At 40.9% G+C, this 22,821-nt stretch overlaps 1 protein-coding gene across 1 annotated transcript; it reads left to right on the forward strand.

Annotated features, from left to right (window-relative positions):
* Positions 1-9,197: 9,197 nt before the first annotated feature.
* Positions 9,198-22,520, forward strand: LOC134368585 (phosphatidylinositol-binding clathrin assembly protein-like). Its single transcript, XM_063085012.1, has 10 exons — positions 9,198-9,282; positions 9,615-9,757; positions 11,829-11,904; positions 12,982-13,084; positions 13,244-13,337; positions 13,462-13,573; positions 14,477-14,583; positions 15,444-15,485; positions 20,838-20,914; positions 22,334-22,520. The coding sequence occupies exons 1-10, from the start codon at positions 9,198-9,200 to the stop codon at positions 22,518-22,520; spliced, it is 1,026 nt and encodes a 341-aa protein (XP_062941082.1).
* The last annotated feature ends 301 nt before the right edge of the window (positions 22,521-22,821 follow it).

The following is a 22,821-nucleotide window of genomic DNA, read 5'->3' on the forward strand; positions in this document are numbered from 1 at the left end:
CCTGTGGTGCACTCGGGAGACTGCGGTGCTGGGAGCTCAGCGACGCTCCCGCCGCGGGTTCGGATCCTATATAGGGATGGCCGGTGCGCTCCCTGGCTGAGCGCGGTGCATCCAGTCACACACACACACAAAAAAAACACAAAAAAGAAAACCATCTGCACAGCAAAAGAAACAATTAACAGAGTAAAAAGACAACTGACAGAATGGGAGAAAATATTTGATACTATGCGTCTGAGAAGGGATTAATATCCAGAATATACAAAGAAGTCAAACAACTCAACAGTAAGAAAACAAGTAATCCAATTAAAAAATTGTCCAAGGAGCTGCATAGACATTTCTCATATGAAGAGATACAAATGGCCCACAGACACATGAAAAATTGTTCAACACCACTCAGCATCAGGAAAATGCAAATCCAAAGCACACTGAGATATCATCTCACCCCAGTTAGACTGGCTACTATCAAAAAGACAGAGAATAACAAATGCTAGCAAGGATACAGAGAAAGGGGATCCCTCCTACACTGTTGGTGGAACTGTAAGAAATACCTGCACTCCCATGTTTATTGCAGCTCTATTTACAATAACCAAGTTATGGAATCAACCTAAATTTGTCCATTGATAGATGACTGGAAAAGGAAAATGTGGTATATACATTCAAAGGAATACTACTAATGCATAAAAAAGAATGAATTTCTGCCATTTGCAGCACCATGGCTGAACTTGGAGAAAATTATGTTAAGTGAAATAAGCCAGGCACAGAACACAGAAAGAGAAACACCACATGTCCTACTCATAAGTTGGAGTTAAAATAATGAAAGAAAAGAAAGTAAGAAAGAAACAATCACAATAATACACTGAAATAAAAAGAGAGAACAGAACTGTGGTTATTAGAGTTGGGAAAGGGGGTGGGCGTAGTGGGTTAGTAAGAAATTAGTTAAGGATCACAAAGATTAATTATGTTTGGTAAATATGAGTATACTAATTATTCGTTTTGATCACCACTTTTTGTACACATGGACTGATATTTAATTCTGTACCCCACAAATATATATAATTAATTATCTTTCAATTAAAAATAAATTAGTAAATAAATTTATAATTAAAAAAATGTAACTTGAAGACAACAAAATGTGAAAAAGTTGGGGGGAACGATGTCAAAGTGTAGAGTTGTTTTTTTTTCCTTTTTCTTAACTATTAAGGTTTTTATTAGTTTAAAATAATCTTATAACTACAGTTGTTTTTTGTAAGCTGTATGGTATCCATACACAGAAACCTATAATAGAGATACTAAAAATAGTGAGAAATCAAAATATCTCACTAGAGAAAAACACTTAAGTACAAGTAAAACAGTAAGACTGGAAAAATTGAAAAAAGAATCTATAAAACAACGAGAAAAAAAATATATAACAAAATGGCAGTAACAAGTCTCTATATATCAATAATAACTAAATGCAAGTGGGTTAAATTCCCCAATTAAAAGACACAGAGTGGCTGAATGGATTATAAAATAAAAGTCAACAATATCCTGCCTACAAAAAACTCACCTTACCTATGAAGACACAGATCAACTGAAAGTGAATGGATGCCAAAGGTATTTCATGAGAATGAGATTTTAAAAAGAGGAGTAGCTAGCCCAAACAAATTAAAATGAATATATCAATAAATAACTTGCATTCCTGTGTTCATTACAACACTATTCACAATAGCCAAGAGGTAGAAACAACCTAAAAGTCCATCACCTGATGAATGGGTTTATTTATTTATTCATTCATTCATTTTATTGACAGAGAGACAATGCCTTTATTTTCAAACAGAAAGTTTACAGAATACAAAGTGAGCCTGCAAGATGGATATGCATTCTCCAAAGGCTTGTCTGGCCAGATGGGAAGGAAAACCAGAGCAACATCAGGAACACAAAGGAGGCTGAAAGAGAGAGACAAACATATCGGATCACAACAGGTCTCACAGTCAAGATCCTGCAAACACAGATGGGAGATTTCCTGACTCAGAGCTATGTTCTTGGGCCTCAAAGGTGAGAAAAAAAAATCAAAGATGCTGTGTTTATTTATATACCTCGTTGGCATTATAAACTGTGACATGTACATTTCTCAGAGCATAAAGAACAGCCTATGTCAGCACAGGAGCACACACCTATGGGTTACTCTCAGACTTTCGTGTTAGGAGACCCCATAAGCTCCTGTGTCCTTTTGAATCTGTAGGTTTATTTGGAGGTAAACATGCCTGAGTTTGAGCCAGAGCTCCCTCCAACATGAGTAACCTTTCAACCTCAGTTTTTCTTGTCTATACAACGTGAGGAATATTAGTAAGTACTTCATAGGATTATTGTGGGGTAAGATAGGAGATGCCTGTTCAGTGATGAACTGAGTGCCCAGCCTGTAGTAGATGCTTAAGAAGTGGGAGCAATGATAATGTATTCCATAAACTCTAAGTGAAAAACAGAGCACAAATGCTATAGAAAGCTCTTCTCTCAAAGGGTTTATTAGGTGTATTTATGGATGTCTAGACCCAGAAGAAAGTCCAGCTGGGATTAAAGGTCCAGAATAAGTGAACTTCCCATGCCCATCAGGAACTTGGCCAATCTAACCCATCTTTCATGAGACTTGCCTCACTTTGAATTAACCAAGGCAGTGCTGTTCTGTTCAATTCCAGAAACAATCCTTAGCCCTTTGCCTTCCTCTCAAACCTCACCACTCTCTTCAATATGGAATACTGAAAAGGCCAGGCTGGGTCAGGTCCCTGCTAGTCAATATCTTGTCCTTTCTCCCAGCTCTGCAGCCAAAGCCCAGCCTCTGTGCTCAGGAGGATGCAGGGGGTGGGGAGAAGAAAAGAGGACTAATGTCTGTGGACCCTTTGAGGCTCAGAGAGAGAGAAGTGACATACTCAAGAGCACCGTGTCTGTGGATATCCTTTACACCAGGCTGTTCCCCAGAAAGAAGTGGCACCAGTAGAAACAGAGGCCAAGGAATTTCCTCTGAGAGATCTAGGCACAGACTTGAGTTCAAGAACTCAAGGGACAGTGAGGAAATTGGAAAGCCCAGAGTTTCCATTAGCTCCTGTGTAACTTCTATAAGTCCCTTACCCTCTCTGATCTTTAAATCGCACATATGAAAAGGTAGAATAACTAGGAAAAACGATCTCCCAGTCCTGAAATTCAATGATTCTATGGCATCAGCTTCCACATCCAAGAAAGGATGGGTTCCACTACAGGTGAGAATAAAAGCTAACATTGTTAAGCAGCTGCTCAGAGTTTCCCATTTGGTATTTCGTTTAGTTCTCACAACTGCCCTAGGAGGTTAGCATTCTTTTGCCCCAAACTCCTACCCCAGCCTATGGGACCCTCCTGATCTGGCTCCACCTTCCCATTTGTCCTAATCTTGTCCCTTCCTTTACAAAGCTCCAGCTGCGTAGAATTCAGTCTCAGATCTGCCTGGGCCTTTCCTCTTGCCGTTCCCCTTCCTGGAAGGCATTTCCTCCTGATGTATAAACAGCTGGCTCTTTCTAATCCTTCCATGGTCAGACAGAATGGCACCTCCCTCGAGAGAATTTTCTTGGTTTTAAATCTTTCTTAGCACATATCTCTATCCAAAATTATCTTTCTTATTTATTTTTGTGTTTACAGGTATATTATTTGAATGGATTTTAAACACATGGAATATATATACACAATGGAATACTATTCAGCCTTTTAAAAAATGAAATCCTGTCATTTGAAGCAACATGAATGGAACAGGAGACCATCTTATTTAGTGAAGTAAGCCAGGCACACAGAAAGACAAATACCACATGATCTCACTCATATGAGAATTTATTTTTTAAAGTGGTTCTCATAGAACTAGAGTTGAATAATGGTTACCAGAGGCTGGGGAGAGCAGGGGAGGTTGGGGGGTCGGGGGAGAGGAAGTGGTGGGTTAACTGGTAAAAGCTACAATTATATAGAATAAGTTCTGGTGTTCTAGGCTGACTAGAGGTAATACTATTATACTGTGTATTTTTAAATAGCTAGAAAAGAGGATCTTGACCATAATCACCACAAAGAGAAGATAAATGTTCAGGGGATGGATATGTTATCTACCCTAAATGAATCATGGTACAATATATGTATGTACTGAAACAACACACTGTATCCCACAAATACGTACAATTAAATTTGAAAATAAAATATAAAAAGAGAAAAAAACCACAGGGGCCAGAAGGCAATGGAATCCCATATTCAAAGTGCTGAACAAAAAAGTGTCAATGAAGAATTCTATATCCAGGAAAATTATCCTTCCAAAATGAAGGTAAAATAAAGACATTCCAAGAAAAAAAAAAAAAAAAAACCAGAGAATTCACGAATGCAGACCTATCTTACAAGAAATATTAAAGAGAGTTCTTCAGGCTGAAATTAAAGGACACTAGACAGTCACTCAAATCACATAAAGAAATAAAGATCAGTGTTAGAAATAACTACCTAGATAAATATAAAATGTAGTACTTTTGTTTGTGACAGACATTTTGCTCCTACCTAATTTAGAAGAAAGCTGAAAAAAGAAATAATTATAGAACATGTCGATGGGCTCAGAATGTAAAAATACATAATTCACATGACATTATTAGCCCCAAAGAGGGGGGAAGGGAATACAGCTATATTTGAACAACATTTTTGTATATGATTGAAATTAAGCGGGTATTAAAAGTAGATGATTTTAAGTTAAGATGTTAATTGTAATTTCCAGGGTAACCACTAAAGAAATAATTCAAATTATAATAAAGAAAAAAAGAATTAAAATGGTACACTAGAAAATCTGTAACACAAAAGAATGCAGTGATGAAGGAATAGAAGATCAGAAAACACATAGCACATATAGAAAACAAAAAGCAAAATGGCAGACATAAATCCTAACTTATCAGTAATTATGTTAAATGCAAATGAATTGATCCAATGAGAAAGGGTTGTTAGAATGGATTTTAAAAAGTTCCAATAATATGCTGTTCATAGGATACATACTTCAGACTCAAAGATACAAATAAACTGAAAGTAAAAGAAGGATGGGAAAAGATATATCATGTAAACAGCAACCGTAAGAGCTGGAATGGCTAAACTAATATCAGACAAAATCTGTTTTTTAAAAATTGTTTGCAGAGATAATGATAAACATATATGCACCTAACTACAGAGCCCAAAATATATGAAGCAAAAACAGAATCAACGGAGAAATAGACAATTTGACAATAACTATTGGAGACATTAACAGTCACTTTCGATAGTGGATAGAATAACTAGGTAGAAGATTAACAAGCAAATAGAAGAATTAAGCAACACTAATAAACAACTAGACCTAATACACAACTTATGAGACACACATTCTTTTCAAATGCACATAAACATTACATAGGTTAAACCATATGTTAGGCCATAAAACAAGCCTCAATAAACTTAAAGGATTGAAATCATACAATGTGTGTTCTCTGACCAGAATAGAATAAAATGAGAAATCAGTGACAGAAGGAAATTTTGGAAATTCAAAAATTTGTGGAAATTAGACAACAAACTCCTAAAACCCCATGGGATCAAAGAAGAAATCACAAGGGAAAATAAAAAATGCTATGAGAAAACATAACACACGAAATCTTATGAGATGCAGTAAAAGAGGTGCTCAGAGGGACATTTATAGTTGTAAATGCCTAGATTAAACAAGAGAAAAGCTTTCAAATTAATAGCCCAACTTTCCACCTTAAGGAACTAGAAAAAGAAGAGCAAATTGAACCCAAAGCTAGCAGAGTGAAAGATATAATAAAGACTAGAGTGGCAATAAATAACATAAAGAACAGAAAAACAATAGAGAAAAATCAATAAAACCAAAGTTGATTCTCTGACAGGATCAACCAAATTGACAATCCTTTAGCTAGACTATGAAAAAAATTTTTAATTTTTAAAATTGGGAATGAAAAAGAAGAGAAAACTACCAACCTGACAAATAGAAAAAGGATTGTTAGGGAGAACTATTCCCATAAATTTAGATAAAATAGAAAAATTTTGGGCCGAGCCTGTGGCGCACTCGGGAGAGTGTGGCGCTGGGAGCACAGCGACGCTCCTGCCATGGGCTCGGATCCTATATAGGAATGGCCGGTGCACTCACTGGCTGAGTGCCGGTCACGAAAAAGACAAAAAAAAAAAAAAAAGAAAAAGAAAAAGAAAAAAAGAAATAATTTTAGAAACACACAAATCACTGAAGCTGACCCATTAAGAAATAAAAAAATCTGAATAGACCTATGAGAAATAAAGAGCCTAAGTTAGTAATTTTAAAATTTCCCACCAAGGAAAGCTCAGAACCAGATAGCTTCACTGGTGAATTCCACCAAATGATTAAATTAATATCAATTTAGAACTAACACCAATTCTTCACAGACTCTTCAGAAACAGAAGAGGAAACACTTCCCAGCTTATTCTATGAGGCCAATACCACCCTGATGCCAAAACCAGATGAAGACATCATAAGAAAAGTAGACACCCCAATATTATTTACGAATATAGATACAAAATTCCTAAACAAAATATTATCAAACGTAATCCAGCAGCATTTGAAAAGAATTATATCCATGACCAAGTGGGAATTATCCCGAGTGCAAGGTTAGTTCAACACACAAGAATCAATCGATGTAATACATTGTATTAAAAGAATAAAGGACAAAAACCACATGATCAACTCAACAGATGTAAATTGATCATGCTGATAGTTGTACAACTCTATGAATGTACTAAAAACTATTAAATTGTACATTAAATGGGGAGATGGTATGATATCTGAATTAGATATCAATAAAGCTATTTAAGAAAACGTGCCTTGGATGGATAAAACTGATTTGAAAGTCATGTATTTGTATGTCTAAACAAACTTCAGCATTCTTTAAAGGAATACATCAAAATACAAACCTCAGCCAAGCAAAATTAACACTATCTGGCATCCAATTAGAAATTACTTAAAGGGCCGAGCCCGTGGCGCACTCGGGAGAGTGCGGCGCAGGGAGCGCAGCGACGCTCCCGCCGCGAGTTAGGATCCTATATAGGACCGGCCTGGCTGAGTGCCGGTCACGAAAAAGGCAAAAAAAAAAAAAAAAAAAAAAAAAAAAAAGAAATTACTTAGCAGAGGATGAAGCAGAAAAACGTGACCCATACAGAAGGCAAAAATAAGTCAATAGAAACAAACCTCAAAATGTCAAAGGTGGTGGAATTAGCAGAAAAGCCTTTTAAAATAACGATTATAACTATTATGAGTAAACCCAAGGTTTAAAGGAAAACGTGAACATAATGAGGCGAGTAACAAAAGGTTACGAAAAGAACTAAATGGAACTTCTAGAGATGAAAAATACAATATTAGAAATGCAGCGTGTTCTGGGTGGGATTAACAACACATTAAACTCTGCGGAAGAAAAGATCAGTAAACTTGGAGACATAGCAAAAGAAACTCTCCAAACTTAAATATGGGGGGGGAGGTTCTAAAAAATAAAAACCGTGTTAGTTATCTGTGACACAATATCAGGAAGTGTAATACCGATTTAATTAGAACACTCCACCCAGTAATAGTGAGATAGGAGGTGCTCAGTTTCCCTGGGCTCTAGTTACAGGACCCACCTCTAGGTCACAAGCCATTCCCCAGGGTTTCAGGCTTTCCTCTAGGCCCACCCCTAGAGAAAAGTTACCCTTGCTAGTTAGACCTAGACCTATTTTCAGCACGAACACAGGGAAAACGAGACCACAAGCGACTGGTTTATGCAAATCCAGTGCTCAGGCATGCGCAGTAGAGAGGGGCTCTATAACGCTGGTAGCTGACTGACCTTCCACTAGGGGTGCGAAAGAGCACAGAACGTTCTTCAATATGTCTGGTGCGTGTCACTGGCCGTGGATTATGGAAAGGGCCTCCTCTGGAGGTGCCCCGTCCCCAGCCCGAACCTTGCCCTCCGAATCTGAGCGTGTGCCTGGCACCACCCTCCTTTGCCCCTGCGCCACCTTTCCCATCATTCCGGCAGAATCCTGGCGCCTCGTGAGTTCTGGTCCCACCTCATAATGCCAGGGGTCTACGTCAGGCTGCACGAAGGAACCGTTGCATGGTGAACGCCACCTGCGGGGCCAGGCCATCACCTCGGTGTCCTCATCTAGGGGTGCCAGTCACACTTACGTGGAAGAGGAGGGCAGCCCGCGCCACACTCATGGGGTCTTCTACATCCAAGGCTGCCCTCCAGGCGACCACCAAGGAGCCCAGGGAGCCCAAGCCGAAACACTTGGCCTGTGAGTAGCGTCCGGGCCGGGCACCTCGCGCGGCTCCTGCCGTCCAGGGCTGGGGGGCCCTCTAACCCGGGCGCCCGGCGTGCTCCCGCCAGCCTCCCTCTGGCGACACCTGCACGCGAGGCGTCGTGTGGACTCTCACTTCCAGTCGTCTGGAAGCACGTGAAAGAACCACTGGCGGTTTTATGTCCAGTTCCGAAATATGTAGAAATTATTCAGGGAACTTAGGTAGGAGACAAGGGGGCAGCACCCACGCTTCTTCAAAGGTTCTCGCTTGCCAAGGCCACTCCGGCCCGTTTGTGTAGAAACCGTGACATCTGCGGAGTCAGTGCTCCCACAGGCACTTCTTAACCAGGGCCTGTGAGTTGAGTACACAGGCCTTAGAGTGTCCCCAGCAGCACCTTTGGGCTCCTGTGTGTGATGCGAAGGGGAGGGGTCTTCATTCTTGAGGGGAGCTGTTAAAGATTCCCAGGCCAGGCCCACAGTCCATTGCTTGAGCTTGTAGTGAGCCCTGATTTCATAAGCAACACGTGCTGCTGGCAACGCGCATGAATCCTCCTGCTCTGAAGCCTTCGCAGCTGACTAACACTTTGATCACCACTTCACTTTGGTATTTTGCTTAAAAACTATCCATTGACTTAATCTGTACTTACCTGCTGACGTTTTACCTTCTCATCCTCATCATAATGTGCATGTGTTATAGCAGCTCACTGTTTACTAAGTGAAACAGATTAAGTTCCATTATACATATGTTTTTGAAGTTTGCTAAGCACTATTCTGGGCAGCCTGTGTGCTAGATTCTGGGGAAATATCTATGACAAACCCTGGATGATGACGTCATGTTCCAGAAATGGCTTCTTGGGACCTAAGGGATGAGCAGTAGTTAGACACTTCCCTTGAGAGAGTCGGTAATGACACTGGTAGAAGCTGACTCTCTGGACTCAAACAAATCTAATTACAAATCCCAGCTCTGCAATTTTACCTGTATGACCTTGGGTATGTTACTTCCCTTCTTGAGTACTATTCATTCATTTCACAAGTATTTACCATAACCTTTATGGGCCATCTACTGTGCTAGGTCTTGGTGACTGAAATGGACACAGTCCCTGCCCTCATCGAGTGTAGAGGATAAGAGGGTAAACAGGTGTTCATATCAGGTAACACATATCAGTACAGATGGTAATATATGTAATGAAGAAAATGTTTTTGATTATTCCTTTGTCATTTCTCTGAGATTTGACTGCATCTGTATTTAAGTTAAAATGACCAATTTTGTTTTCAAAAACTTTCTGTCTGTATTTTAATGCTTGTCACTGTCTCTAATTTAGATCTAATACAGTACATCAATGAAACAAATATGAGCGTTCAACATCTGGCTGACGTTCTTTATAAGAAAACTAGGAGCAGTAACTGGGTGGTGGTGTTCAAAGCTCTGGTTACTGTGCATCATCTCATGGTCCACGGAAATGAGGTGAGTGTGCTGTGCGCTCCAGCGGGAGGCCTTCCCTTCCTTCTGGTACAATAGACTGCGTGCACGCAAGTGCGAAATGTTCCTGCTTTGTCAAGGGCGTATTACCTTTTGCTTTTGTTAGTGACAAGTGGGGGAAGTGAATAGCAGTATTAAAAATGTTTTTTTCTGTTTTTATTAATGAATGCATCTTTGTCATTAGTATTACTTGAGGTATGCCATTTTAGCCACTGGTAAAGTAGCCATTGGGTAATAAAGTGGATAATAGAGTGGGTATTTCTCTTAATCCTTTAGATGATTTAAACCCTCCCCCCAAAAAAAACTTTAAAATGTATTACTGCATAACTGCTTTACTTTGCCAAGGGAAACTGTACACCTGAGTGTGTGATATCATCACCTGTCCTCCTCTCCCCATAGGCACATACTTTTAGTGTTCCATAGAACACCTGAAATGCTCTATAGCATTAAATTACTTATCATTTTCTATTTTAAATTTACAATTTGTCTCAGTAAAATCGCATTAAAAATTAGGGTTTAGAAATTGGCTTTATTTTGAAATTTATAAAGCAATTGTAATTACACAGTAGGGTATTGGTAAAAACAGAACGTATATATAAATGGAACTTAATAGAGAGCTCAGAAATGAAACCCTACTTATATATGAGCTAGGTGGCACTAAAAACATGCAGGAGAAAGTAAGGGGGAAATAATTACAAGAAAGTCTGTTGGCACAAATGGCATCCCTACGGAAGAAATAGAATGAGATCCTTATCTTACTTTATATACAAAAATAAACTCCACATGGAGGAACTATCGAAAGGCAATAAACTAAATTTTGAAACTGAAAAAAATGTAGAATGTGCTTATGACATTCAAGTCGGGAAGACACCATAAAGTTGAAAGAAGGTATTTGCGACATGTATATTACAGACCAAAGATTAATATTCAGAATACGTCATTGTAAGAAAAAGGCAATACAACAGACTAATGAGCGAAAGAACCCAACAGTTCACAGAAAAGGAAACCAGAATGTCTGACAGCTAATTCATGTCCGATAGCATATCTGAGAACATGTTCAGATTAGCACAATTTAAGATTTCTGACAGAATAAAGAGTTGGGAAGACACTGAGGAAATGGGAAATACCCTGCAGATGATGTGTAAATTACTAGCTGGTGTAGTTTATCACTGTGGAAAGGAGAACACTGGAACGCATTCAACAAAATCACCCAGCTGGTGACCCAGCAAATCTATTTCTCACAACATATTTATAATAATGAAAAACTGGAAATCACCTACATTTTCATCAGTAGGGAACAGGTAAAATGAGGTGTGGTTATACAGTGAAATACTATATGACACTAAATGGGATGTATACCAGCAAGGCTAGATCTCAAAACCAATGCTAATCGAGGAAGCAAGTTATAGAATGACATTTGGAGTACAATAATATTTATGTAAATTTTAAAAATTACACACAATATTTGTCCGTGGAACAAATACATATGAAACTATAAAGAAAATAGACTTTAAAGATAGCATGTTAAAAATTATGACATCAGTTACTTCTAGTAGTAGGAGAAAAAGGAAATTGGCCTTGGGAACAGGGCAAAGGGTACGTGAGCTTTTTCTGTAATACTTTATTCCTTTTATTTTAAAAATAGACTGGAAGCAGATATGTCAAAAACTGAGCAGTTCTCATTTCTAGATAGTGAGGTACACAGATGGATCCTATTATTCTTTGTACTTCTCTGTAACTTACAATTATTCAAAATCAAAAGGGGGAAATGGCTAGAAAGAAAGTCTTGGAGGAAAGGTGTGTATTCACATGAACTTTAATGTTTAACCCCTTGTTAATTTGGGGACTAGGTAAACAGAGGGTAACTGACAGCACAGCGAATCCTTGTACTGGCCAGCCCAGAATGTGATCGCGCCTAACTTAATCAGTACTCCTGAAATAGATAGAACCTGCATGGCAGAACTCTGTCAAATATACATTCATAAGGGCAAACTCATTCATAAACTAGCTTTGTGTCCAGAAACTAATTTTAGGATTTGGCCCATTTGTTTCACAGCGTTTCATCCAACATCTTGCATCTCGACCCTCTTTCTTCACGTTACACAGCTTCCTGGATATAAGCATCATAGAAGGTAAGATGGGTCCTTGATGGAAATGTTTCCATGTGTCAAGGAGGGGAAAGTTCTGAAAACCCTGGCTAGTTAAGAAAATTGGTCTCAATTATTTTAAGCCAACTTGGGTTGGGTTTCTGTCACTTGCAATCAAAAAAAGTCTCTATTTGTGTATGAAAGTACCTGTTCCATAAGTAAATAATAAATAAATCAACAAACAACCTAACTAGTGTGTGGTGCGGTGCACTTTTTATAAAGGTGAATAATCCCTAAGTTCATTGGTATAATGCATTTTCGACTGCGTACTAAGAATATGCTATGTGCTAGAGGAAAAAAGGTTAATGAAACCTCCACCTTATTCAGTGAGGCCTTGTCCAGCCTGCCTAAAACTGCAGCACACCTTTATGCCACCTCTCGGCCTGAGTTTTATTCTTGCCACTTCTTACCAACTAATTGCCTGTGTTCTGTGTTTTCCTTTTTATTTTATTTTATGTTATTTTTGCGTAATTGTCTGACAATCTCCATTGGAATGTAAGCGCTATGAGAGCAGGGATTTTTGTCTATTTAATTCACTGCTGAACTTCCAGCACCTAGCAGAGCCTCACCCATAGTGAGCACTCAACAATGGTGAAGGAATGAATAAACTGAGTAAATGAATCAAGGTAACCGGAAATTGGGTTTCTCCCATGGCCTTTCTTTCTCCATTTTCTCTATGAAGTTGGGGTCAGGGTCATTTGCTAATTGGAGGAAGGCTGGAGAAGGGGAGGTGGCGATGGGAAAGTGCCAAGAATTTACAGCCGTTTCTGTGGAAATGTGAAAGGAGCTGGGAAAGTTCAACTGTTCCCTCTGTTCAGGAATATCACTATCAACACCACATCATGGGGTGATATGAAGTCTTTCAGTAACTAAAAAATAATCTTTAACAGAAAATTTGAGGCAGGTGGGACTAGATGATGAATAAAGGCCGTTCTACCTTTTGTGCTTACAGAGACATTGCTGAGGCGTACGGGTAAATGTGGAATGATAAGTTTTGCATATTGGTGTATTATAAATAGTTGTATTGGTTGAATTGGAAATAATCAAATATTTTATTTTTAGCTTATACGATGTCAGCCTTCATCAGACGGTACAGCAGGTATTTGAATGAAAAGTCACTCGCATACAGACTGATGGCATCTGACGTTACAAAAAGCAAGAGAGGGTCAGTAATTATCCTTAGTTTGTAAGCAAGAAATACTGACACATATGTGGTCTGCTTTGTAGTTTGTCAAAAACACAGCTCTGTGTTAAGATGCTGATGTCACAGTGCTTTTCAAATTCTTAATTTTTGATGTTTATAAATTTCTTTTATCTTTTATAGGAGAGATGGTGTGATAAGAGCTATGAGTACTGAACAGCTGCTAAACACGCTTCCAGTTATTCAAACCCAGCTGGATGCTCTTCTTAATTTTAATGTAAGAACTTTAGAAATCCTTTTTTTTTCTTTAATATCAGTCAATATCATTGTTTATCTATAGATGGGAGAAGGATTTTTTTTAACTGTGGTGGTAATTGATGACTCTTTTATTTAATTTTCAGGCAAATCCTGATGAACTAACTAATGGTATAATACGTGCTGCTTTTATGCTTCTCTTTAGAGATGCTCTCCGTCTCTTTGCAGCCTATAATGAAGGGATCCTTAATCTGCTAGGTAGGATAAAGAATAAACAATATTTTTTAAAAGATAAGATGGTAAAAATACTTTATTTGTGAAAAACTTTTACCTCTACATTCAGACTCATATTTGCTTTAGATTTAAAATAGAGAGTCCTTGCAGGCTCATGTGTATTTTTAAACAATGAGATATTACATTGTTTTTTTGGTTAAAAATTATTTGTCGAATTAGCCACAAGGCTTTTCCATTTTTATACACATGTTAACTGATATTTCTGGGAAATTTACCAGGGAATCAACTAGGTTGCCATGTCTATGCAGTACACATTAAGGCCCATTTCCACCAAAGTCAAATAAGACAGCTCTGACTTTTATCAGAAGGTAAAGTCAATTACATAAGTTACTGTTATAGATTATATACAAGCATATTTTGTAGGCTTCTCAGGAAATTTCTGTCATCATTTAGACCTAATGAATGGTTCATTTCATTGCAAGCATTTTCCCAACATTATTGATGGGAATTTAAGTTCTTTTCTTAAACTGAAGAAATGCCTAGTACATTTATAGGGTTATAAAAGAGTAGGAAACACAGCACCTTCCTCAGAGCGTTTCAGAGCTTGCTGTTAATCACAAAGACTATAGACCAGAAGTTGGAGACATTTAAATCTAAACTATCCGTGTATGCTGTTAAATTCCATGCATATTCCCAGCACTAGTGTTTGTTATACAGTACTTAATCTGTAAAAATCTGTTGATTACAGGGATTGAACAGTGCTATTTGTGGTTGTTCAAGCAGAAAATAAGTGGATCAAAACTATGATTGTTTTGAACAGGTTAAAATCATATACAGAATCAGCTTAAAATAGAGTAGAATGGAGTGAAACTTGAAAATCGCTACAACATTGGCTGCTTCCTGCTAATTTTTTTTTTCTATTTTTAGACAAGTTTTTTGACATGAGGAAGAACCAGTGCAAGGAGAGTTTGGGGATTTACATCAACTTCCTCGAAAAAACCACCAAATTGACACAGTTCCTGAGGGTTGCAGAGGTACAGAAATCCGTTTCTATCCAAGGACTTTCTGCTGTTTTCTGCATTAGTTTAGTGTCAGGTGTAGCTATACCTCCTCCCCCAACCACATCACTACACAGAGACAGAGAAATTGGTAGTAGTTTTAACTACTTTGAAAATAGTAAAACTAAAAGCTAAAATTAGGTCCTTCGCTTTTTTTTTTTTTTTTTTTTTTTGAGCACGTTTACAATGCACTTGTGCTAAAAAGCAATCTTACAAGGACTTCTGTTTGTAGCCGTGAGGATAGGCAGTACCAAGTTTCCCCTCTCATCAGAAACTCTAGAACTGGACGAAAATATATATGATGGAAGTCTTTTTAGACAGTGGACAAGAGGTAGAACAGGACTGTGAACAGAGAGAGAAAGAAACATATAAGGTGATGACACTCTGGAGACCCCAAGCAGGATAAATACAAAGAGAACCACACATAGGCAAGTGACAGTCAAACTTCTGGAAACCAAGAGAACAAAGACATATTATCCACAGGAGAACAACAGCATGAATAGTGGCTGACTCCTGACTACTTGGAAAATTAGAACACATTTGCACCATATCCAAAATACAGCTTAGCTCTTCTCCAAACAGCAAAGACTCAGTATCTGGCAAGACTTTTCTTTCAGAGTCTACTGTTAGGACAAGTAGAAGTTTGTGCTTAAGTGTCCAATGCATCCGTCAGCCTGACATGTTTTTCTTGCACTAGATGGGCATCACGCGAGGAAGGCATCGTGCCCTGGGGGGTGTTTTCTCTTTTGTGTGCACAATAGTCTCTCAGTTAATTTTTTTGGTGCCATTCCCTGCTGTAATATATACTTTTCGCCCCCTTTTTTTTCTGAATTCAGCAAGTTGGAATTGACCAGAGCAACATTCCAAATCTTATTCAGGTAAGTGTATCTGTCCTGTGCATTTAAGTGGACCTTTTTTCTCTATGTTCATTTGTTATTTATATTAATCATCATCTGAGACTCCATTCTTTGCCATATACTTATATGTGTGTGTATTTTAATTTCCCCGTCAATAACAAACATATACAAGGGAACTTCAAAAAGATTGTGGAAAAATAGAATTAAAAGATAATACAAATCTTTCCATGCACGTCATATATATGGCAATGCGTGGAATAACGAATAGACCATGCTTTCAAAATGGACAGCACCGGTCAGTGGAAACAGTCAGGTATTTGGGATAATGAACTTAGGTTTGAGGGCTGTCTTGTCAACCTTTCAGTGTGTGAACTCAAGCAACTCATTTCCTTCGTCTATTCCTTGTTTCTGCAACTGCGAAATAGGTGTCATGCTCTCGCCTATCTCATAGCAATATTGTAAAATTCAAATGAACTCAAGCTTTTTCCTCCCCCAGCAACTGGTCATCAGGGGTCCCCCACATGGCAATGGGTGTGACCTGAGGTAGAGGTGGCAGTGCAGCAGGTGTGGATGGGGTTGTGCAGCCTGCTTACCCCTCTGGACCTGTCTGTGCTCCATCCCAGACGTACCCTGGGGCTTAAGCAGCAGGGCTTCTGGCCCATCCTCGACCTGCTACAGAGCCCTTGCCTACGTTGGGCCCCAAATTAAAGTGGTAGGCTTTTAGGTCACCTGGGATTTGGGCTAAAGCAATGTTTCCTGGTGTGGAGATATGCTGTCTCCAGAACCCAAAGATGCCTACTAGGTGTCACATTTTCTTTTTCACGGTGCGAGGTGCAAACTGAAATACTTCATCTTCTGTTTTGGATGGGACGTCCTGGTAGGCCTCTGACCACTGGAACCCTACAAATTTTACCACTGTGAAAGAAATGTGTATCTTTCCCAAGTCCACTCTGCTACCCACCTCCTGCTCATCTGATCCTGTTCTAATGACATCATGGATACAGTGGATCAATTTGAGGTTCTGAGGGGTGACCAGCAGGTCTAGACTTCTTCCGACCATATTATGACAGCAGGTGGGAGAGTTCACCTAGCCCTGGGTCCGAACTATAAATGTAACCATTGTCCGTTCCATTCGCCTGTGACCTCTTTCTGATTCACACTGGAACGCAGCACATTCACCAAACCAATAACCACATAGCATGTACCTGAGGCTGTGTTAAGTCACCTCTACCAAAGAAACTATAGTGGCTGGCACAGTGGCTGCAATTGGGTTCCTACTTGATTTTGCTGTCGTTTGTCATTCTCCAGGGCCTGACTGGTTTTGATGGGGACGGGGACTATCACATCTGCATCCTTTATGTCTGTAAGATTGGCACTAATTTCTGCCATCCTTGTGGGAGGCAACCTTGATTTTATTTACTATTCTGCTTGGAGGGTGGGTGGGTGCTGTTTCAGAGGCATGTCTCCAGCGTAGCTTTGCAGTGGTTTAACTCTAGTTCTAGACCTAGAGTCCAGGAGGGGAGGTGGGGCAAATCTTGATGGGGCGTGTAACTTGTTGGGTAGAAGCCTCCTTACCTCCCACAAAGGAGGCTGCAAGGTTTCTGAGGAACCTGGAGATTCAGGACTTTCACAGCCATCCCCTCAGCTGTCCCCATCTCATATATGAGGCCCTGGCATGACAGACCTGCCTTGGATGGGACTGGGATAACGAAGGACTCTCTGAGATAACACATGAGGAGTGCTCACACAGTGCCTGGTTCACATGGCAGTGATGTGTACGAGAAGGAGCCTGTGAAGAGAGAGGGTGGAGAAGTGGAAGGAGAGAGGGGCAGTAGATTGAACGTGATCTCTCAGGGAATGAGAGGGTATTGGATCCAGAGCACAAATGGAAGCAATGATCTCAAATAAGAGAGAGGAGGCAAGCAAGAAAGGATAATTGCAGACGCAGACAAAGTGTTCGATTTGGTGGCAGAGAAGGGGCAGTTTCTGTTGGATGCTTCACAGTACAAACATTCCTTCATGTACAGATAAATCAAAAGGGACTGGTGCACAGACATCAAATCACACAGATCAGTCTATAATGAAAAGCACTTTTGGGTGAAATAACGCCCAGCTTCTCGAATGGGAAGTCAGATGAGCAGTGGTGGGGAGACACAGCGACAATGACAATGCCTGGGTTAGTAGTAGGGGAGAAGACGGAGTTTCATGGCCCCATGGCACCGTAACCAGCGGGTTTCACTCAGCATCGATTCACAAACAATAGGGCTTGACCCCTCCTCAGCTATAATGAATGAGACACAATCCCAGCCCCTGGGTTCCTGAAAAAGATGAAGCAGAGACTGCAGAAGCATGGCTAGATGTCCACAGAATGTAGTCCTCTGAGTTTTCTCTGCATCGAGCTTGCTTCCCTGAGGGATGTGCTGGAGGTAGGAAGAGGAACTTTACCGAGAACCACGGCCTCAGCCATTGCTGGGCACAGACGAGCATGAACTGACCAGCACCTGTGGCCTGAGCTCCAAGGGGACCTCTGCCAGGAGGAGTAACCTGAGTTGGAGGGTGACATTTTCCACTGGGCCACCCTCTCTCCTCCTTACCTCAGCTCCACTCCTCAGGATCCCTGAATCAAAAACAAACTAGATGGCTGCGGGAGAGTCTGCAAAAGGCAGCCAGGGGCCTTGTTAGCAAACTTCCATCCAGATCCCAATTCACTGCTCCGTAAATCAACTCTTTGTACTGGAAGAGCTTCCTTATCAGTACGCTGGCCCCTGGCCCTCAGCCAGTGCAGAAAGTCATTTGTCGTGGCCTTCAGCAGTCGGCAGAACTGCTCCTGTGAAGACGTGCTTCCCGGGCTGTCCTGGAAGCCCTGGAATGGAGTGACATGCAGGGCTACGTGGGACAGCAGGGAGGCAGGAACTGAGGCAGCCCCACTTTGCCCCCCTCAGTCAGTCTCCTCGAGAGAGGTCTGCTCAAAACCGTGCACAGTTTCAAGGGGCTTTCTCAGCCAACCTGCTGCTGGATCCCACGGAGGAGCGTGAAGGTCTTGCTCTGTGACTGCGGATTGGCCAGTTTCTCCTTGTGCTTCTGACACTTGTTACTTAACGTGAATCGAAGCTAACCTGCTAGGTTTAAACTGCTCACCAGTTTAGAGATCCCTTCTGCATCTGGTCTTTCTTAAGAGGAAATCTCCCTCATCTTCTTGATCCGTCAGTCCTTTCTGCTTTGACTTTGCCATCGTCTGGGAGTCACCGAGCCTCCTTCCGTGAGCAGCTGGCTGTGTGTCTGTCTGTGTGAGTCCTCTCCTTTCAGCCATTCCCTGCAGTTCCTGCTGGACGTGACTCCTGCAAATGTACATAGCAGGGTCTGCTCTGTCTGCAATCGGATGCATTTTCCTTTGTCATGAAAGTAGTTCAAACATACATTTCTGGGCCACACTCCACCTCAGAGCTCCAGGGGCATAAACGTGGGGACCTGCTGGACGGTTCCACCCCGACACATGCCCAGATGCATTTTCCTGCAGTTACCCCAGCGTTTCTGTGCTATTGGTGGCTGGAGGGTGACTGTGCCTCACGAAGGAGGTATTACAGCCTCACATCTCCTCTTTTCATGTAAAGCACCTTGGTGCATTTTATCAGCACCATGCTCTCACCAGCTGAGCTAACCAGCCAGCACTTTGGTGCTTTTTACGTTTTTGGTATTTCTAAGCAGTTTTCTGCTAATCATGTTCACTAAGATTGCGTGGCACAGTTTCCACAGATTTACATCTGTCGGTGGATTGTCTGACAGCATATCAGCTGAAAAAAAAAAAAAAATGTTTCCAAACAACATCGTTCAAATACTGATAACTTTTGTTATTTATTTTTGTTATTTATTCCCTCAGAATTGGCCCTTAGCTCTGCCCCCACACACCTTTGTGAGTACTTCTTTGTTAAGCCTTCTTCCCACTGCCAGCACAGCAGTTTATATGATTCATCTTTTCCCCAAATCTGCTGGTCTTCCTCTGTCCCCATCTCCTCCTTGATACCCTCTACCTGGCCTCTCACTTACAGTACGACACTGAGTGGGAAGGGGAGAGACGGTGACAGTCTGAGCTAGAACGATGGTGTAGTGGCAGGATGGAGAGACGGGTGTGCATTGAAGACACATCTAAAATTTGGTAGGACTCAGCCCTCTGCCGTTTGTTTTACATAATTCAGATCTGATAACGTCCAAAATACACATCTGATTATTTCACCCCTCACTTAAAAGCCCTCCAATGGCTGTGTCCCTAGTACCTAGTGTATAGTAAATTATTAATAATTATTTTCTTGAATAGAGAGTGAATGGATCAGGAGGGAGATGGCGGGATATAGAACCCTGGTGGGGAATGGGCCTTATGTTTTAATGGAAATGGAGAACAAAAAGATACACCCACATTCACTCAGCAAATACATTTGAGCCTTGAACAACACTGCTTTGAACTGTGAGGGTCCACTTACATGCGGGTTCTGCAACAGTGGGTTTAACCAAAATGCAGGGCAAAGTGCAGTATTCCCAGGATTCAGAACCCATGTATAGGGTGGGCCAACTTTTCCTATGTGTCGGTTCCACAGTAATGACGCGTGAAAGTCATACACAGGGTTTCCACTGACTATGTGGGGTCAACACCCTTAACCTCCCGTGTTGTTTAAGGGTCAACTGTATTAATTAAGCATTTACTATGTGCCAAGCACTTAAGATTCATCAGTAAATGAAACAGACAAAATCCCTGCCTTCATGGAGCTTATATTCTCTTGCAGGGACACAGACAATGAATATACAAAGAAATCTGTAATGTCACTAAAAATAAATGCTTTGAAAAAAAAATTTAAAGAAACTGTTGGTAGTCAAGGAAATCCCTCTTGAAGAGGTGACATTTTAGCAGAGACCGAAGACCATGTCGACACCTGGATTTCTCTTCATATGCGTGATAATGAATTTGCTAATATGAGTGAGATTCTCCGTCCCTCTTTTTGTTGTTGTTTCTCTATCTCTCTGTTGCCTTCTCTCCCCGCTCTCCCTCTTCTCCACTAGGTTTTACCTACTGACCTGGTGACTTTTGAAGGAACCATGAATAATGAATGATTTCAAGCCTAATGTCTTCTTGAGGGATAGGTATTTTAGTTGTCCTTTGATAATTTTAAGAGACTGGGTTGTTGTTTTAAAATTTTTATTTCAAAGCATAGTTTGAGAATTTGACTTGATACCAAGATGTTACTTTTAATAATAAATTTACTTTTGGCTTTAATGCATTTGCTATAGAGGTATCTTAATTTTTGTTCAAAATATGTTTATCATGTAGGAGAGTATGATTTTTCTAAAAGTATCAGAAAATAAATCTTTCATAACTTTTTTTAGCCACCCCGGAGTTTACTTGAAGCACTAAAACAGCATTTAGCTTCTTTGGAAGAGAAAAACATTTCACCACCTTGCAGGTGAGTTAATAACTATCTTTAATATAGGTTTATTTTGTCTCCCTCTAAATAAATTTTCTCATTCTAAATGTTTAAAAATATGAGATCAACTAAAACTATGGGTTATGAATGCTATATGATGGAATACTATTCAGCTATTGTAAATGATGGTATGGAATGGAGGTTTCAGTCTTTTGCGGGATTCCAGACTCTTCACAAGAGGGTATGTTTCCCAAAGAAACTAAGTCAAAAGTCTAGGGAACACATGTGGTGAAGGTCTCTGGTGGAGAATTATAGCAATGCCGGGGTCTCACATGGCAGAAAATGGTGGAGCAGAGGGAGAGAGACTCTGTTATGTAATAATGCTTTCCGAACCATGCCTGTGACCACTATTATTAATCCATTCACTATGCTGTGGTCCTACAGTCCAATCACTTCTTCAAGAACCCACCTTTGAATTACCATAATAGGATTTCCCGCCCTCTTTTCACTGTCATGATGTGGACTCGGTTTTGGGGGACGTCAGTCCACAGCACTCCTCTAGGGGCTCTTCTAGTGAGAACAACTGTTGTAGAAGATTGTTTAATGGCATGGCAAACTGTTCATTCACATAACAGTGTGCATAGTAACATTTCAGACGTGCGTGTGTGTGTGCGTACACACATATACACACACATGTATACTCTATGTATGCGTTATACATGCAAATTGAATAACACAAAATGTTTACATTAGTTATTTCTGAATGTGACAATTATGGTTGATGTCAGCCTTCTTTTTTGTCCTTTTCTGTATTGTCTAGAATTCCTACAAAGTTTATGTATTATTCATTCATTCCACTTTTTTGAGGTTTTGTTGATTGTCATTGATTTAAATTATCCCTCTCTTTTTTATTTTTTCAATAACTTACATTTTGTTAATGTAGGTAGCACTTAAAATACATTATTCATTTCGGGTTACATTTTGCACAATAAGCATTGAACAGCAGTGTATCCTCTGCCCAACTGGCTACAGCATGTACCGATCAAAGCCAAGTGCACAAGGCAAACTCTTCCGCAGTGGTCCCTTTAAAGCTGCACATCACACTTGCTCCTGGCTTCCCAGCCTGTGGCACCGCTACGTGGACTGTACTAGAAAAATTCCCAGTTTGCACACTGCTAGATTCAAACCGCTGGCATTTTTAAATCACTGCCAAGCTCACTTCCAAGAGGACAGAGCAACTGCAGTGTGAACAGCAGGTGCTCGTGTGAAAAGCAAGACGACGGTCGCTGAGAGGGAGCGTGCGGGAGAAGCGCAGGCACAGCCGGGCTCTACTCAGTGCTGGACACTCGAGGCCAGGAAGCAGCCGCACGTCGTGCAGATAAAGCAGTTGCAGGAAGCGGGGCCGGATCTCGCCAGCACAAAACGGTTTGTTAAGGAGCCCGTGCTTGCAACCTGAAGCGTGTCGTTCAGCGCGCTTGCTCGGGGTCTGACCGTGTCCTGTGTGTCTGTGAACAAGCAGCCTATTGCCCCAGCGCGACCCTCACCTGTAGCAGCTGGAGGTGGCACTGCTCAGCCAAAGAAAACTTCTTGCCAGAAAGAATCATTATGGATCCAAGAAAAAGAGAGGAGATTTAGCCGAAACTGAAGCTTGAATTCAGAGGAAACTGGGAAGGCAAGTTTGCACCCCTGGAGGAAAAGCGCCCGACAGCGCGGCGCCGGCTGTGACTGGCGGGACCTTCGGGTCGCGCTGCACTGACCCCACTCTAATGTCCAACAGGGTGCGCCATTGGGAAAGGGAGTCACGCCGTGAGCTTGTCCTCAGACACCTGCCTGTGCCTCACGGTCCCGCTGCGGCTGGGAGGGCGCCTGTCGTCCGTGGAGTGCCCGGGCAGGTGAAAAGGGGGACAGATCCGCAACCGCCTTCAGGGTTTAGTGCTGGGGCAAAG

Source organism: Cynocephalus volans, chromosome X (genome assembly GCF_027409185.1).
Source record: "Cynocephalus volans isolate mCynVol1 chromosome X, mCynVol1.pri, whole genome shotgun sequence".
Classification (NCBI taxonomy): domain Eukaryota; kingdom Metazoa; phylum Chordata; class Mammalia; order Dermoptera; family Cynocephalidae; genus Cynocephalus; species Cynocephalus volans.

Coding starts and splice junctions, on each gene's coding strand:
- LOC134368585 (XM_063085012.1), top strand. CDS start 9,198: ATGACACTGGTAGAAGCTGACTCTCTGGACTCAAACAAATCTAATTAC. Junction 9,283..9,614: donor TTTTACCTGTATGACCTTGG/GTATGTTACTTC, acceptor TCTCTAATTTAG/ATCTAATACAGTACATCAAT. Junction 11,905..12,981: donor GGATATAAGCATCATAGAAG/GTAAGATGGGTC, acceptor TTTTATTTTTAG/CTTATACGATGTCAGCCTTC.